Genomic DNA, 19925 nt, shown 5'->3' with positions numbered 1-19925 from the left:
GGAATTTTTTTTCTCCTGGTGTATTGGCTATTGCCAGAAATGGACCCATCGAATCCACCGGTGCTAAGGAGTTAAGCATCTGAGATTTAATTTAACAGTTTCAGCTTTATTAAGCTGTCACAGAGCGGCCCTACTTTGATAACAGTAGCTGCTCCAATTATGGCTTGGTTTAGGGTTGACAAGTATAATGATTCATTCGTGGCACATGAGAAGCAATAAAAGGTTGTTTTGCATTACAGCTTTAAAAATGTGGGCACTTTTTTCATTTAATTTGTCACTTAGCTTTTGCTAAGAGGACATTTAAATTGCAGTAAAAGGCAAATGGGGCTTTTAGTTTAAATGTAATCCCCATATTTAAATGATCTGTAATGGTGCAGTGTTGGAGTGGGAACACTATTGTCTCACAGTGGGTCCTGATGGTGACATGTGACATTTGTATTCAGGTCCTGTATTATCCATGTGGCTAAAGGGCTTCCAATTTCATTTCACAGCCAGAAGCCTGCAGAAAACACCAATTAACTTGCAGATCCCATTTGCCGACAAAACTCAGCCTCTTCTCAATGTCTGGCATCTGGCAGTGCTCAGCATTTAATTCCAAAGCAGAGCCTTGAAGCAATGTGAGCCCTGTGCAGGGGCACAAAGTCAAATTCCCCCATTTTCTTAAGAAGCAAAATCCTTTTCTTTTGTAGTCCAGAAGCAACTTTCAGTTAATTTTTTTGGTGAATGAAGATGTGAGAGCTACTGTCACGCCCACGTGAGATTCTTCGCAGAACTTAGGCCTCATTAAGATGGCAGGGGACCTCTGCTCACCACCGTAGTATGCAGGAGAAGTTATAGCTGTCTGGCAATGACTGGATGGCGGGGGAGCGGGGGGCCGGGGAGGCTGGATTTGTGAAAAAAGAAAACACAGGCCAAGAATATGTATTCTTCATCCTGGACTGAAATCAAAGAACCTGTATAAAGCCTGGTCCATAATTAGAAAGGCAGTCCATCAGAGAGCGTAACAAGAATCAGCTAGTGAAAACTTTTGCCTCATGAGAATTAATACTTTTGATTGGGGGTTGAAGTACATAATTTTCAAGGCCAACTTGCAAAAGTGAAATACAACTAATGGATTAAATGTAAACACTGAAATTTCTATTTAACTGTATCATTTGTACTATTTTTTGGTAACCAAAATATTTAGTTGATATATTCTTTCTAATTAGTTATCTGTAATTTTAAGCTTCTTTAAGTACCAAAGCTCTTTAAATTTTATTCATCTAATAATCCAATAATTTTTCCTGAAAAGATTACCTTCATTATAGTTTTTTTTAAATGTTAATCCTTTTTACTGCCATAAACCAACTAGTCAATTCAACACTTACTGCAGAGTTACAAAATTGAGGAGTCTTTACTTATAAATCACTCAGTATTTTATAAAAATTTTTGTTTAAACCACACATTACACTTGTGTTCTCCAACTACCACACTGAGCTCCCAAACATTTCCTGCCAGGCCACTGAAAGGATCCACCAGAGTTACAGACTGATTTAAATTCTGACTGAGAGAAAGGCCACTAACATTGCTTCCGGTGACCCAAGAAAAGTACTAAGATTAAATTATTACAAGATACTTAATAAAAAGTACTTCAGGAGAGGGTCAACAAGTATCTTAACATTGGGAAATAGCAGACACATGTTAAAAAAAAAACAAGAGCTGTCATCCACAAACCAGTTCCTGAACATACATCCTATTAATGGGAAAAAGGAAACTATGATGTCCAATTCTTTACCATCTTGCTGTATAACTTTAAAGGGTCACACTATGTCATTTTGTGGAAGTTTCTTAACCTCCTCAGACTTTAGTTTCCTTATCTGTAAGCAGTTCATCTCAAAGGTCCCTTCCAAGCATTATAACTGGTATCTCCACAGACAACAGTCTTTCTTGGTCTGGGCATGGGATCAACAGCATGATGTGGTCCATCAACAGCCAAAAGGAAGACAGAAGGTGAAGGTATGAAGACTTCTACTATTCAATTTCACTGAAACTAAAAAGTTAAAGTGCAAGTCACTCAATCGTGTCCAACTCTTTGTGACCCCATGGACTATAGAGTTAGTGGAATTCTCTAGGCCAGAACACTGGAATGGGTAGCCTTTCCCTTCTCCAGGGTATCTTCCCAACCCAGGAATCAAACCCAAGTCTCCCGCATTGCAGGCAGATTCTTTACCAGCTGAGCCACAAGGGAAGCCAAACCTTCTAATAAATATCCAGAACATAAAATTAAAACAGGCACTAACAAAATATTTGCCAAAAATTCCATTTGTCACATACAGACTTCTTAACAGACAAGATAACAAATTCATTATTAATTTCTCTAGCAATGAGTACTGAGTAACAAGAGTCATTTCTGCAAATTTCTCAGTAAACACAAGTAGTAGATTTCTCATTTTTTTTCAACCACCTGCTGTATTTACATCTTTACCACCATGGATTTGGAAAGCAATAAAAATTATAGTTTGCTGTGACTTTTCCATTCTGACAATCAGTAGTTCATCTAAGTTGAGAATAATTTTAAAAAATGACGACTCAAGTTACTTTCAATAAATTTAATGTAGGTAAAAGGGGAAAACAGCCAAATTCCAGCTGAACTGATTACAATATTAGTTTGGAAACAAATAATCAATTCTATTGTACCAAATAACTATCTGGAAATACACATCTCCCCCCCACCAAAATACTTCAAAGCAGACCCTCTGCTTGCTTTCCTCGACATCAGACAATTCCCCCCAAACGCTGCCAAGACTGACTCCTGCAAATGCTTCATTGTCCCTGTCCTAGCCCGTGTACAATGGCGACAGGTTCATATAAAAGCAGCTCTCTTCTGCAATATTCTGACCATGCTTTTTACACTTCCTATCCCAGTCTTCAGCCACACACAACTCAATGGCAATCCACCAGAAGATTTATACTTACCCAACTCATCCCAGAGCTGCCTATATTTGTCAGTCATTGCAGTGCCTTGTTGCCTCCAAAGTGACAGACGAGGGTCAGCCATGAATTGCTCTGTTATCAAAGTCAACATTCGGGCCCCATTTGAGTCTCTCATCTTCAACATCTCCCGAACCTAGTGGGGGGAAAAAAACACCTTCAGAAAAATGTTAAAAAATGAGACAGAACACTTTACTTCTTTGGGGAGCGAAGTTACAGGGGTGGTGTTGGTAGTGGTGCTGGATTCTTTTAACACCACCCTTTTTAAGCAAACAAAAGTTGTTAAAAACAAGCCTCTGTCCTCAATGGCAATTTAATCAAAGAATGACCATTAACAGTTTTAAAATTGTGTTTTAGAATCCACATAAGAAAAAAGAAATTGCCTAACTTCCCAATTCCCCCCTAAAAACGTTTTTGCCAGATTGCAAAGCAACAATACCAAAACAAACAAGACAAATCATCTGGTACCTTCTTAATTCTCTAACTGACTGCACAGACCAGCAGAGTAATGGAGTCTAAAGAACTGTACCAAAAACTCTTTACGATCTTCTAAACTGATCTAATGATGTTTATAGTAATAGCATCTGTCCTTTTTTTTTTTAACTTTATTCACATACATACAATTCACCACTTTAAACTGTACAATTCAGTGGTTTTTTAGCATATTCAAGCACAGCTATACCACTCCTTCGTTTTTTGAGGTAAATTAGTAACTGCACTAGACAAGGATTTCTTTTTTTTTTTTTTTGATGTTCAAGCTGGTTTTATTTTTTTAGACAAGGATTTCAACATAAAGAGCAACACATACTTCTATTCATTCAGATGGGACTGTTTTTGCAATGGTAAGAGGAAATGTTCAGGGCTGTGTAAGTTCAAGAACTCTTTTGCTCCAAATGAGCAATCCTTATAGTAGAATCATAAGTGACTTCATAAAATAACTCTGCTTCTCTGTTTTGGAACATCAAGCTCTGTCCATTATTCTTCTGTTATAGTTCCCAAATAAATGAGAAAGCAAAGAAAGAAACATAAGGCTAAGTTGCTCTACAGGAAATCCTGATGAATCCATCCATTCCTAAAGCGTGAGATGTTATGTGTTCAACAAACAGGAATCTAAGCTGAATGCCAGTTCTCTGCATAGGGAATCAGTAGAGCAAGGTCATAGGTAGTACGTAAGGAGAGGAGAGAGCCCTTTTATTCAAGATTCTTTCTATGTGAAAGCCAAATGAAGGAGGAAATAGTAGATCTTTAATAAAGCAGCCTAAACCTCTAGGTCAGTGTATTCTGCCTCAGGCCTGTACCCTGAGAAGTAACGGAACCGCCTCTCCACAGGCTTCAGAATTTGAGTCTTGTAGAGAACTCGAACGCACTTCTACACTGAATCACAAGGGTGTGCTTCCAGGAGGGCTGTTTCAGTAATCTTAAGAAGTACTAACAAGCAGAAAGAAATGGAGTTGCCATTTGTTGGATATCTTGCTAAAGAGTTTTACATTTATACTTTGCCTTTTAATCTTTACAACAACCATAAAAAGTAGGGCAGCTTATAATACTCATTTTACAAATTATAAAGCCATGCCTCAGAAGTGAAGTAACTTGTCCAGAGGACAAGAGGAACAACTGGAATTAGAATCCAGATCTGTCTTAACTCTGGAAATTATGCCATTTTGAAAATTAGATGTTGCTGTTACTTCATTTAACATTTAACAATGTGAACATCATATATACAGATAAAAATAGCAATTGCAGGCCCATCTAATTCCTCTTTCACATTGTTTCCACTAGGCCGCAGTGTACTTTCTACTGATATGAGAATCTAAGAAATACTTACTGTGTCTAAATACACCAAACCTTTAATATTACCTCTGCACGTTGTAGATTTAATTTAGCATTTATTTCCCTGATGAATTTCTAACCTACTACTCAGTTAGCAACAGCAATGAAAAATAAATGCTTTACCACTAAGCATATAAACCCAGAACTATTAACCAACACTCAAGCACATCTATATAGCCTAAAGGTAATTAATTTCAGACTGTTGACCCTGACGCATTACAAGAGTTTGAAGTGCTATGAATTACGAAAGATTCATTAAGTCATGTGAAATAATTTTATAGTTAGATGTATTCTTGAAAGTGAAAAATGAAAGTCATTCAGTCGTGTCTGACTCTTTGCGACCCTGTGGACTGTAGGCCACCAGCCTCCTCTGTCCATGGGATTCTCCAGGCAAGAATACTGGAGTGAGTAGCCACTTCCTTCTCCAGGGGATCTTCCGGACCCAGGAATTAAACTGGGCCTCTTGAATTGCAGGCAGATTTTTTACTGTTTGAGCCACTACTATAATTCTTGAAAAACTGGCAATCTGTATATGCTACATAGATAAAACTTTTTTTAAAGGCTGCACCGCATGGCATGTGGGATCTTAGCTTCCTGACCAGGGATGGAACCTGTGCTCACTGAAGTGGGAGCTCGGAGTCTTAACCACTGGACTGCCAGGAAAATCCCAGGCTAAATCTTTATTTAAATGGTTTTCATTAATCAGAATACACTAGTTTTGGGCCATAAGCAGTAACAGTTTACTTTAATTCTTCTGAGAAATGGCAATCCACTCCAGTATTCTTGCCTAGGAAATCCTATTGGACAGAGGAGCCTGGTGGGCTATCATCCATGGGGTTGCAAAGAGTCGGACATGATTGAGTGACTAAACTTACCCACAAAAGGTTTTAATTACTATGAATATGAGAGAAATTGTTTAACAAAAGTATCAATGAACATAGTTACCTGTTTTTTTAAAACCAATCTGAATTCATTATCTGTAATGATGGCTGCACCCCCAATGAAAAGACATTGCCTTAACATTATTTAAAAAGCATTTTATCCAGTATTTAGAACTGTGTTCATGGTACTCATTCTGTGTAAAGCAACAGACGCAGCTTCTGTTCACAATGAACTTATACTAAAGATAACTTTTGTCTCTTAGGCTATCAAATGTTTGTGATGAAAATTAACATTTACCAAGACCCAACTACTGTTAAGACACCATTATAATATAACATCATAATCACAACAACTTGAAGGGATATGCTATTATTTAGCTAAATTTATACAGGAGAAAACTGACTTAAATAACTTGCAAAGGTATACACACTCAAGATTTTAGAACTGAGATTTAAACTCAGGTTTCTATGACTCCAAAGTTTACGTTCTTGAAACTAATTTTAAAATACTGACATTAAACTAATTATACAAAGCATATCTTAAGGACTGTATTCAAATTATACTCTACTTGGGAAAAATAACCAGAAAAACAAACAAACAAACAAAAAACTGAAAAATGGCATTTCAATTAACATCAAGCTATTTTTAGTATTGAACAGTTTTTCAAAATTGTATAAGAACTGAAAAAAGACAAAAATGGCCCATATCTTACCTAAAGACATCTAAGTAAATTAATGTTTGCATTACAACACGAAAGTCTCTAATGGTTGATTATAACTTTGTTTATTTTTTTTCCCTTGGGCCATGCCACTCAGCTGACAGGATCTTGGTCACCCCTGCCCAGGGACTGAACTGGAGCCCCAGAAGTAAAAGTGTGGAGTCCTAACCACTGGACTGCCAGGCAATTCCCATTTCTTAAAAAAAGAAAAAAAATTTACAAAGAAGCCTTTATCTTATTCTATACATGGTAGTATATATTTTCTATAAATGTATATATTTAGAATATTTCTTTAAAAATAAAAAGTCATACCTTTGCAAAGAGCAAATTAAGCTGCTTCCCTGATCCGTGGTACCCGCCCTGGGAAAGGAACAGTTTAACCTGTTCTTGAACCTGCTCTTCATCTAAGTGCCAGCAGTTTTCATCATCTATACTAGCACCTGCTGTTGGATCAGGAGCACCTAGAAATAGAAAGAAAAAATAACACATATGCTAGATAAAAACTCTGTGCTAAAAGGACTCTGACAATAAACATGAAAAGAATTAAGATTCTATACTTTCTGCCTAAATACTTTTTAATCCAATCTCAGTATACATACAAATGTATGACCGAAAATAAGTGTGAAATTATTCTTTTATTTGCAGAACTTTGCTGATCTGTGCTAAGCTGAAAGGTGTTGACTTAAGAACTGAGATGTTTCCTTTTTTTAATATCAGAGACTGTACATGAGGAGATGAGTTTACAGGTTCTCTAAAGAATAAAAAAATTCACAAAAATGTAAATATTGTAATATTGTAAATATCATAAATATTGTCTCACTGTAAATATATTATGTTTATAAATCTCTGCTGTGTAGGGCTTGTTAGTAAAATGTTTTTCAAAGACATTAGAAAAATATGAAACCAAGTAAACTCAGCAGAGTATTTCTCTTTACTCTGTTAATTCAAGACGCTTTCACCATTATTTGCTGCTGTATAAACTACATGCTGACATAAGTCTTCAGTTGCAGAAAACCAAAGATTAAAAAGGGAAATCAAGCCACTTGGGAACAGGCAGTGCAGCTGTTGTACTAAACCAGGTTGTAGTATCACCTTGCCAAACTGCATAAATATTTTATTGCTGAAGTAAACACAAAAGATAACATCTATGTAACAGTCTGCAGACTACCTTAGAAGTTAAAATTACCTGGATATTTAGGCAAGTGAAAACTGTTTTATATTGATTAATAAAATAAAATGGTATTAAAGGCCTAAGATTCATTAAGTAATACAAAAACTATATCTAAAACCTCTCATTAATAGTGTTTCATCTGCTTATTAAGCCCTAAAAGAAACTCTGTAGATATGGTTCCACAGTTCTTTTCTTTTAATAATCTCACACAGACTCATTTGGCCAAGGAAATAATCACCAACATGCACTTGGGACCAGGTTCCATTAGTCGCTAGGAGCAAGAACAGGTCTGCAGACCTCCCTGAAAAAGTGTGTGTTCATCCACTCAGCCAACATATTTACTGAGAGTCCTCTGCTAGACTCAGGGATGGAATGGGGTACAAAACAGAATTCCTGTCCTCATAGAATTTATCATCTAGTTCGATGGCTTTCAGACTTTTTTGACTAAGAGCCACAATAAGAAACGTAATTAATACCATACCCAATACACCTGTGTATCTGGACACTTATATGTTCACATCTATTTATTAATCTAAAGCAACAGTATGACCAAAAAATATCCTTACTGTAAAAGTGAGAAGGTCTGATATTTTCTGTACTATTTCACTTTTTAAAAGCTTGTAATTTTTAAAACTGATTTCATAATGAATAATGGGTTGCAATCTACTATTAAAGAAACACTGCTTTAAGTGTGTGAAACAAATACCAATGTAATCACCCATAGAAATATGTAAGAATAAATGATCTGTTCATAGAAAAGGACAAAGAGCCAGGAGACTGTATCAGAGAGCTCTGACCTGGCCTTGGATTGGCAGAATAAGCACACGGGGCTGAGATCTGCCTTAAGTAGATTAGAAGATAACTAAAGGCAGGAAAAGGAAGCACTGAATCTACATGTGAGACTAAGGCTTAGGCAGAGGTCTCAGGCAGAAGGGAACACAGTATGTGGGTGAAACAAAACATACATGTCCATGCAACCCAACAGCAGAGGATGAGGGAGAAGAGCAGTACAAGACAACGTGAGAACAGAAGGGCCAGGGAACACTGACAGCTTACTTTTTCTCCCTAAAAGTAATGAATGCTAATTCACAACAAGGCCATGCAGAGTAGAAGAAAAGAATAATCTAGAAAGTAAAAGATGTCCTGCTCTGATACACATCAATTTCAACAGTCCTACCATGGCATATTGGTGGTGGTGGTGGAGTCGCTCAGTCGTGTCCGACTCTTTGCGACCCCATGGACTGTAGCCCACCAGGCTCCACCATCCATGGGATTTTCAAGCAGCCATAAAAGTGAACATGAAGATTCTTTATGTACTGCAGTGGAAAGACATACCTGAGATATGGGTGATCAGGGAACTCAGGGAGACCCGGTTTTCTGGATTATACAATTAGATGAAACACTGGACGACTCACCCCCTGATACACAGACCGCCAGAGCAGCAGCATCAGGTTTCGGGGAGGGGCAGTGTGTGCGTCATGAGTACAGATTTTTGTATTATTATTATTTTTAATATCTTGGCCACACCTCTCGATTTGCAGGATCTTAGTTCCCCAACCAGGTATATAACTTACACCCCCTGCAGTGGAAGCACTGAGTTTTAACCACTGGACCACCAGGGAAGTCCATGAGTTCAGTTTTAGACGTGGTGAATTTGAAGTACCTCTGAGATACTCAGCCAAGAAGAGGGGAAAGGATTTAAAGTATGGAGCTATACATCTGAGTCTCTTTTCTGTTTTGCATATAGGGTTATCATTACCATCTTTCTAAATTCCATATATATGGGAGAAGGCGAGGGTGGGATGTTTCAAGAGAACAGCATCGAAACATGTATATTATCTAGGGTGAAACAGATCACCAGCCCAGGTTGGGTACATGAGACAAGTGCTCAGGCCTGGTGCACTGGGAAGACCCAGAGGGATCAGGTGGAGAGGGAGGTGGGAAGGGGGACCAGGATGGGGAATATATGTAAATCCATGGCTAATTCATTTCAATGTATGACAAAAACCACTGCAATGATGTAAAGTAATTAGCCTCCAACTAATAAAAATAAATGAAAATAAATAAATAAATAAATTTTTAAAAAAGAAAAAAAAATAAAGTATGGAGCTAGATATACTATGGGACGCGGTACAGGGTGAAAAAATTGTCTAGGATGGAACCATACAGAAGGCCAACATTTAAAGGGTGGGCAAGAGCCACTATCAAGTATTGGGAGGAATGGGGGGAAAACAAGGAGGTAGAAAGATATAAATATATTCCACTCCTACCAAGGAAGGAAATCCTATCAAAGACGAACTACTGCTCAAGTATCCTCACATGAATTATATTTCATTTTCTTCTCACAATGTCCCCTGGAGGTGAGTATAGCTCATGATCCCCTTTCTATAGATGGAGAAACACAGGTTCAGAGTGGTTATGACCTGTCTGTCCACAGCCCACACTGCCAAATGCAGTCTCCCAGTTCTCTCCCCTGCCGAAGAATATATCCCAGAACCTTGGAGCTCAAGTTAAACCCTGAAAGCATCAAGGCAGTGGCTGTCAACCATAAATCAAAGAAAATGTTAAGGAAGAATACTGGGATCTGTTAGCATGTTTCTCCTTTACAGGAAAATTTAAGCACACACAATATTGTTAAGAGCTAATTAACTACTGGGGTTATATTTGTATCCCATAGGGATACACAACCCCTAATCCAGCTCACCTCTTTGATTCTAGAGAAAGATGACACAGACACACAGCTGCACAAAGACAGGCCTCCGTTTCCTCAACCCTAATCTTCTATTATGTAAGAATAAAAAATTAAGTAATAAAAATTAGAAATCTTCTCATGTGACTATGCAGAAAACAATTTAGTTGTAAGAATGCACAAAAAGGTAATTAGTTGATAAATAAAACATAAATTTACTCTAAACATAACTCAACATTTTAGGAAAAAAGACACATACACTTTACATTATATACCAGCAAATTCATGTTTACAACAACCCTCCCAAAAGAGGAAATTTATTTATTAAACTTTAATGCTAAAGTCCAAATGCTTAAATCTTAACATGTCATGATTATATGCATTAAAGTACTGACTAAGCCTTGCATAAAATGTAGATGTGCAAGATTTATTTCTACTTGCTAATGGCTGTCTATAATCAAAGACAAACCTCTCAGAATTTAGCTTTGAGAAAGGCAGGCAAAGAGAAACATAATTCAAGCATTTATACATTTGCTATTAGATATAACCCACACTGGGCAGGAACCAGAATCTGTGTATATAAATTAAATGGTCCTTTAAAGTGTTTTAAAACTATCATATTTTTATCCTTATTTATATTTATAATTATAAACTCTGTAACTTTTACAACTGTGTAATTAATCTTTGTGAGCATTTTATGACTAAAGCTTAATTTTACAAAGTTTCAAGCCTTCAGGGAAAGTGAAATTATCTGCTGAACAAAGTGCAACGGTTTCACTGGCTCTTGCTCCCAGCCAAAGTGTATGAATTTGACTCACTCTCCTACCTTGGTTGCATAATGCCACAGGAGGAGAGCAAAGGAGAGTTCAGGAGCGTGAAGGACTACTGTCCAAGTCTCTGGCCTGCCCTGTCTGCTACTTGATTTGGTTCTGCTTTAGTTTTGATTTACTCCAGTATCAAAACTCTTACCCCAGCAGTTCTCAAGATCAGGAGTGTATCAAGACTCCTGAGGCACACTGTGAAAAGCAGATGCTTAGGCACCACTTCAAACCTACTGAACCAGAATCCTTGCCACAGGTAACATGGCAGGGGCTGTGGAGATGGGAAGTGCGGCTGGTAAACACAATTCTTTATTTGGAGGGAATCTTAAACATGGTGGCACATTCTGGATCTTCGGATTGAAAAGTACTCAGGGTCCAGTGTACTCACCAAAGTATAATAAATTTAAGACCTATTGACTAAGATGTCTGTCTCTTATCACAAAAACAGTCAATTCCAAACACTGGACACCACCAAATCACACTGCAAATTTTAAACTGAGATATTAAGATATATTCAATAACTGGCTCAAGCTATATTTGGTATGTGGAATTATTCACAGCTTTGTATTCTAATGGGGAATTTAATTTAATTTTTCTTTTCTCAAAACTGCTGGAAAACAAACTCAAACAAAATGTGAAAGGCTTTAGTTTACATCTTCATCTTAACTGTGACCTAACTGCCTCAATACCACGGTTGTCCAAATAATGCTTTAAGCATTTATATTTAAGTACAGTGCTCTTTTTTTGTTGTTGTTAAAATTTAATTGTCAAATTCAGTCTACAGAGGAAGAACGCAGGAAGCAGATGTCTACACTGCAAAGGTGATTAATTCAGCCTCTTTTGCAGGACCTATAAAAGAATGCCATCTCCTACAGTTTTAGTGCCTGCTATTAAAGATAGGAAACATTAACTCTGTGGCTTACAAAGACACTGGTACACCTGTCTTACAAGCTGAAGGCAAAAATCCTGACATCAAACATTGGCCCCGAGAGAGAAAAGGCAATGCCGCAAACTTCAGTGATACAGGTTCAGAAGAAAAAAATCTTTCGTTAGCAAGGATGAGAACTAGAAGACCACTGAAAAATAATGTAATAAGGTGTACTGAATAAACACACACTTGAGAAAACCTTTAAATTTTATTCTTACTGAAATCCTCATTTCGAGGTAGTAACTAATGTCTTCATTCCCATATACAATTTTGTGGTGGCTGAGACAGCCAGATTCTGCATCACCTAGTCTCAATCACCTAGTCCATGTGATTCTACTGCCATGATGCAGTGTGGTGTCCTCTCCAGGACTGAGAGGACAGCCTGTTTAGCCTGGAAGCTAATAACAAAGGGACTCCAGGCATGTGCCAGCCTCAACAAACCACCTTCCCTTTAGCTAAATGCCAGAGAAATAAATAAGGAGCACTGTAATCAGGGTATAGCTCAAGGAACTCAAATAGGCCTGTCAAGGTTTATAGCTCCTCTACTCTTTTCCTCTCACCTGACTTTATAACTTCACTTATTATCATTTAATTTACTTCAGAAGTTCCAGTGATATACTTATTCACGTACAGAAATAATCATGTATTTTTACATGGATAAAGAGCAATAAAACACTTGTACATTCACTAATGCTCATTAAAAAATGAAGAATATAAGCATAGAGTGCTTAACAGTTAGGTCATTTTCCATAACCTAGTAACAATGTATTAATGTATTAGCAATTACTTGGTACACAAATAATTAAATGCAAAGTTCTCAGAAAGTCTCATTTTTACATAACCTGACTCTTCTGATTTATTAAAAGAGATCTACTATGTTTGCAAGGTTCAAGAATGATTTGTTCGGATTATTTTCAAAGATTTTTTTTTTTAAACTTCACAAATACTTTCCTCAACTATACCACTGCCAGCTGAAGACTCACGTCAACTGCCACATCACAATGATGGATAATAGCAACTCAACTTTACTCCTTTATAACTCTCCTGACCTTATGAAATAGGCACTCTTTACAGACTGTGTTTTACAAATAAGGAAACTAAGCCCTGAGGAAATTAGTTCCTTCCCTTCACTAAAAGTGCTGGACAGCAAAGGGACTACTAGAACTCTAATGCAGGCTGTCTAACTGCTAAGCTCTTAAACACTGAGTACTCTTATAGTGCAAGGGGTGAAAAACCTGCAGTGAGGGAGATGGGAATAATAAACTCACTGAGATAACAGGGAAACTTGTTCTTGTCGTTCAGTCGCTAAGTTCTGTTGGACAATCTGAGACCCATGGACTGCAGCACACCAGGCTTCCCTGTCTTTCACTATCTGCTGGAGTTTTCTCAAACTCATATCCATTGAGTTGGCAATGCCATCCAACCATCTCATCCTCTGTTGTTCCCTTCTCCTCCATTAAGGAGAGGGATGGTGAGGAAACTGATCACAGCTGCTAACAAGCCACTGACAATTATGAGAGTTGGGGTAGTGTCAGAGATGACTATAGGGTATGAGAGAAGGCATGATTTGCAGGCAAAAACAGAAAGGATAAAGGGTATCAAGCTAAAAGTAACTTGGCTGCTTCTGTACTACCGTATATACCTGCTGGGTGAGAGATATGACGCCTCCCAAAAGATTGCTTCTCTTCTGCTAAAACGAAATGTTTCCCAAATGCAGATGATCATGTGTGCATGACTGTATATTTCAACAATTTTTTAGAAGAAATTTAAATCATATTATGAAAACATCAAGTTCTAATTAAAACTTAATGGTAAAACTGGTAATTTTTGACGGGAAATTTGGCAGTAGTTACAAAACTCAAAATGCTGATACCAATTGTTCTGGCATTTCTACTATTAACTAAGAATCTATTACTCAAAAGCACTTGCACAAACTCACACATACAAAAAGAATGGTCACAGTAGAATTGCACATAGTAGAAAAAAATGAAAACAATTTTGAAATCACTTGTTAATGATTAAACAGACCCATAATATGTAATACTACACAGCACTTAACACAGTAACAGACCTTTTTGTACTATTAAGAGAAAGTATTCATGATGTATGAAAAAAAAAAGAAACCACAAAAAATGTTTTAAAACTGTTTTTAAAAAACTACATACTTGTGTGTGCACCAAAAAACTGTCTCAAAAACTATAAACCACACTGTCAGCAGTGGCTGCCTTGGGGGAATAAGGGAGTTAGTGCAGACTAAGCCAATGAGTACTTGTCTTTTTATCTTCATTTACTTCTATACATTTTTCAACATGTATTCTTTTTTTTTACTTTTAAGTTTCACACTACTGCACTTTGAGATGGCACATTTAAAGCAACTTTAATTCTCTCCTATAGAATATATTTGCTAATTAAATTGACCACCACTAGTAGGTCATATCTTTGTTTCACCAACTGTCAATGCTAGAATATTCTATAATAGAAAGGATAATGCTTGTAATAACCAAATTTATCTCCCTAGGATAACTGAAAAACTGGTTGCTAATGCAAGCCCAATTCCACGAATATGACCATCCACAGGGAAACAAAATGAAGAAAGATGTGACATGAAGCCTCCATCAAACAACTCCAACTGTCACTCACTTATATTTGGAACATGTGTACAAGAATAAATCTCCAAATTCTAAGAAAACAGAATTTAAAAATGATATGGTTACTTTTTTTAAAGTATCATTGATTTACAACATTATATTAGTTTTAGGGGTTCAGTATTTTTATAGACAACACTCCATCAAAAGGAACTACACAATAATGGTTATAATTCCCTATACTATACAATATACCCTTGTTGATTATCTATTTTTTAATATACAGTGGTTTGTATCTCTTAATCTCATAACCTTAATTTGACCAGGATCCCTTTCCTCTCCCCTCTGGTAACACTAATTTGTTTTCTATATCTGTAAGTCTCCTACTTTGCTGCATACATTTGTTATATTTTGGATTCCACATTATCACTGGTATCACAGAGCATTTGTCTTTCCCTGTCTTGACTTACTTCGCTAAGCATAATGGCCTCTAGGTCCATCCTTATTCCTACAAATGGCAAACTTTCATTATTTTACTATGACAGAGTAGTATTCCACTCATATTCATACACCCCTTTTTCTTTATCCAATTGTCTACTGATGGACACTTGAAAGTCGCTCAGTTGTGTCTCTCTTTGTGATTCCATGGACTATGTAGTCTATGGAATTCTCCAGGCCAGAATACTGGAGTGGGTAGCCATTCCCCTCTCCAGGGGATCTTTCCAACCCAGGGTTCGAACCCAGGTCTTCTGCATTGCAGGAGGATTCTTTACCTGAGCCAGCAGGGAAGCTGGATTGCTTCCAAATCACAGCTATTCTAAATAAACAGTGCTGCTATGAACACTGGGGTGCATGTACCTTTTCAAATTACTCTTATTTTTTTCGCTGCATATATATCCATGAATGAATCCACTGTTAAATCAACTTGTAGTTTTTCATTTTCTTCTTTTTTTTAGGAACCTCTGTACTGTTTGTAATGTAATGCCTCTAATGTAAGTGGCTGCACCAATTTACATTCCCACCAACAGAGTGTAAGGGTTCCATTTTCTCCACATCCTCTCCAACACTTGTTATTTGTAGACTTTAAAAAAAATTATTAATTCACTTATGGCTGTACTGGGTCTTTGTTGCTGCACAGGCTTTTCTCTAGTTACAGTGAGCGGGGGCTACTCTCTAATTGCGATGTGCAGACTTTTCATTGCGGTGGCTTCTTTTGTTGCAGAGCACAGACTCTAGGGCTTGGGCTTCAGTACCTGTGACACGTAGGCTCAGAGGAGTTGTGGTTCTTGAGCTCTAGAGCAGTCTCAGTAGTTGTGGCACACAGGTTTAGCTGCTCCACAGCATATGGGATCTCCCCAGATCAAGGATCGAACCCATATCTCCTGCACTAGCAGGTAGACTCCTAACCACTAAGCTACCAGGGAAAACCTGTTATTTGCAGACTTTTTGATGAAGGCCACCCTGACAGGTATGAGGTGATATCTTACTGCTATTTTAATTTGCATTTTTCTAACAATTAGTGGTGTTGAGCATCTTTTCATGTGTCTATTAGCCATCTATATTTCTTTTTTGGAAAAATGTCTATTCAGGTATTCATCCATTTTTTTTGAATGGGTTGGTTATTTTTTTTTTTTTTTGATACTGAGTTATATGAGCTATTTGTATATTTTAGATATTAATCCCACGTCAGTCATATCATTTGCAGGTATTTTCTCCCATTCTATAGGCTTATTGTTTTGCCAATGGTTTCCTTTACTGTGTAAAAGCTTTGAAGTTTAATTAGGTTCTATTTATTTGCTTTTTTTTTTTTTGCCTTAGGAGACAGGTGCAAAAAATATTGCTACAATTTACATCATAAGTGTTCTGCCTATGTTCTCTTCTAGAAGTTTTATGGTTTCAGGTCTTACATTTAAATCATTAATCCATTTTGATTTTTTTTAATGTTAGAAGAAAATGTTCTAATCTCTGTTTCACATGTGGCTGTCCAGCTTTCCCAGAACCACATGTTGAAGAGACTGCCTTCTCTCCATTGTATATTCTTGCCCCCTTTGTTGCAGATTAATTGACCACAGGTGTGTGAATTTACTTCTGGGCTCTTTATTCTGTTCATTAATCTCTGTGTCTGGTTTCTGTACCAGTACAATGCTGTTTTGATTACTGTAGCTTTGTAGTATAGTTTGACGAATGGGAGGGTGACAGCTCCAAATTTGTTCTTTTCTCTCAAGATTGCTTTGGTAATTCTACGTCTTTTGTGGTTCCATATGAATTTTACACTAAAGCCTTTGACTGTCTGGATCATAACAAACTGGAAAATTCTTCAAGAGATGGGAATACCACAATATCTTACCTGTCTCCTGAGAAATCTGTATGTGGGTCAAGAAGCAACAGTAAGAACCTTACATCGAAACTGACTGATTCAAAATTGAGAAAGGAGTACAACAAGGCTGTTTATTGTCACCCTGTTTATTTAACTTATATGCAGAGCACATCAAGTGAAATATCGGGCTGGATGAGTTACAGGCTGGAATCAACACTGCCAGGAGAAATACCAATAACCTCAGATGTGTAGATGATACCACTTTAATGGCAGAAAGTAAAGAGGAACTGAAGAGCCTCTTGATGCGGGTGAAAGAGGAAAGTGAAAAGCTGGCCTAAAGCTCAGTATTAAAAAAACTAGGATCATGGCATCCAGTCCCATCACTTCTTGGTAAATAGAAGGGGCAAAGGTGGAAGCAGAAAGAGATTTCCTCTTCTTGGGCTCTAAAATCACTGTGGATGGTGACTGCAGCCATGAAAATAGAAGAAAACTGCTTCCTGGCAGGAAAGCTACAACAAACCTAGACAGTGTATTAAAAAGCAAAGACATCACTTTGCCAACAAAGGTCTATATAGTTAAGACTATGGTCTTCCTAGTAGTCATGTATGGATGTGAGGGTTGGACCATAAAGAAGGCAGAGCAACAAAGCATTCATGCTTCTGAACTGTGAGGCTGGAGAAGACTCCTGAGTGTCCCTTGGACAGCAAGGAGATCAAATCAGTCAATCCTAAAGGAAATCAGTCCTGAATATTCACTGAAAGGACTGATGCTGAAGTTGAAGCTCAAACACTCTGGCCACCTGATGTGAAGAGCAGACTCACTGGAAAAGATCCTGAAGTTGGGAAGGATTGAAGGTAGAAGGAGAAGAGGGCAACAGAGGATGGAATGGTTGGAAGGCAGCACTGATTCAATGACATGAACTTAAGCAAGCTCCAGGATGTGGTGAGGGACACAGAGGCCTGGCATACTGCAGTCCATGGGGTCACACAGAGTCGGACACAACTTGGCAACTTGACAACAACAATGAATTTTAGGATTTTCTGTCCTAATTTTGTGGAAAATGTCATTGCTATTTGATAGGGATTGTATCAAATCTGTATGCTGTCTTGGGTAGTATATCCATTTTAACAATAATCACTCTAATTCAAGAACATGAGATATCTTTTTGTTTCTATCATCTTCATTTTCCTTCATCAATGTTTTATTGTTTTCAAAGTGTAGGCCTTTCACCTACTCAGTTAAATTTATTCCTATGTATTTTATTCTTTTTGATTTAAATGTAATGACATTATCTTTTTTTACTTTTTTTTCTGATATTTCATTATTAGTGTACAGAAATGCAACAGATTTCTGCATATTAACTTGTAGCCTGAAACTTTGCTAAATACATTTATTAGCTTTTGGGTGGAAATTTTAGGGTTTTCTATGCGAATAGTAATAATTTTAGTTCTCTTTCAATTTGGATGGCTTTTATTTCTTTTTTCTGTCTGATTGCTGTGGTGAGATCTTCCAATACTATGTTAAATTGAAGTGGTGGGAGTGGACATCCTTGTCTTAGTCCTGAATTTAGAGGAAAGGCTTTCAGCTTTTCACCACTGAGTATTATTTTTAACTATGTATGGGTTTGTCATAAATGACCTTTATTACATAATAAAGGACACTGTTACTTTTTGTTTAACTAATTTTGAGTGTCCATTACTTCTTAAATACTGTCCTTAGGGAAGCTGCCAAAAGATACAGGTCATAGTTCTAGCCCTGATGGAGCTTAAAATCAAGTAAAAATAAGCTACACAACAAACATGGGATGGCTGAATAGATTCGCTTGTTTGGTAATATCTGGGAGACTGAATGAATTGATATATACAACAGCTGGGATATGGAAGTATTTGAAGCCTAAATTAAGCAAGACAGGCAGGCATGAATGGAATTTATACTGCTAGTTGTATACAAAACCATGCTGAAACAAAACAAAATATCTGATGGAAGAACAACACACAAATGCACACTTGGGTAGAAGACGTACATTGGTCCTTCTGTGTGTGTCTATATAAAAATACTACCACCAGTCACAGAAGCAGGGGTGGAAAAGATCTTATATGTCATGTGTCATCCCTCACCTGACATGTGAATAGAACTGACTCAAACAACTGAATTTGAACTGCACAGGTCCACTTATTGATGAATTTTTTTCAACAGTATTAATAAATACTAAGTACTACACGATCCCCAGTTGAATCCACAGATGCAGAACTGCAGATACAGAAGAACTGTGGGTGCAAGGAACCACGGGTACAGAGGAACTGCAGGCACCCAGGACTAACTATGTAAGTTACATGTGGATTTCCCACTGCACAGATGGTTGATGTCCCTAACACCCAGACAGTTCAAAGGTCAAGTGCACATCCCTTCAACATTTGGCTGACTGAGATGGTATCTCTCAACAGTCAACAGTGAAATGAGGGATAAATCTAGCATACTTTGGGGACTGAGTCAAGCACTGGGGGTAAAAGGGCCACAGAAATGATATCCTTTCCCTCTGTTTCAAGAAGACACCAATGCCACAGGTGACACTCAATCTGTCCCTTTTTGTTGTGGTCTGCCTAGTATAGGCTATCCCATAGGGAGGTCACCAAAAGGAAGAGCAAAAGAGAAACAAGTAGAAGAGGAAATACATGCCAGGAGTCAGAGGAATCATCCAACCCCCAATGGGTTTCTTTTCTCTTCTTTTTAACTATGACTACTTATGGGTACCCCAACATGAGGTAACTCTTACCTTAATATTTTACATATGTAAGTATGACTAACATTTTTCCAATGCTGTTAGTGAAGATTATGAGCATTTTAAAGATGAGAGAAATGAGTCTTACCCAGGGTCACACAGGTAATACACAGCAGAGATAATAATGTACTCTAGGTCTCCAGGTTTCAATGTTCTGTCCAGATACCACAATGCACTAATTTATAATACATTAATAAGAAGCATGAAAGACCAAAAAACGGCTGGGATGAATTAA

The 19925-nt window shown here is 37.4% G+C and overlaps 1 protein-coding gene across 2 annotated transcripts in view; it reads right to left on the bottom strand.

Moving 5' to 3' along the window:
* ZSWIM6 (zinc finger SWIM-type containing 6) overlaps positions 1–19925 on the bottom strand; it is a 213210-nt gene that overhangs the window by 61626 nt on the left and 131659 nt on the right. For both annotated transcript variants that reach the window (XM_070476733.1, XM_070476734.1), the window contains exons 3-4: positions 6713–6861; positions 2956–3106 (exon numbers count right to left, since the gene is read on the bottom strand). In XM_070476733.1, the coding sequence (XP_070332834.1) occupies positions 2956–3106; positions 6713–6861 (300 nt within the window). The remainder of the gene's footprint in view (positions 1–2955; positions 3107–6712; positions 6862–19925) is intronic.

The sequence above is a fragment of the Odocoileus virginianus genome, chromosome 14, assembly GCF_023699985.2.
Source record: "Odocoileus virginianus isolate 20LAN1187 ecotype Illinois chromosome 14, Ovbor_1.2, whole genome shotgun sequence".
NCBI classification, from domain to species: domain Eukaryota; kingdom Metazoa; phylum Chordata; class Mammalia; order Artiodactyla; family Cervidae; genus Odocoileus; species Odocoileus virginianus.
This window is presented reverse-complemented; position numbering and strand designations above follow the sequence as displayed.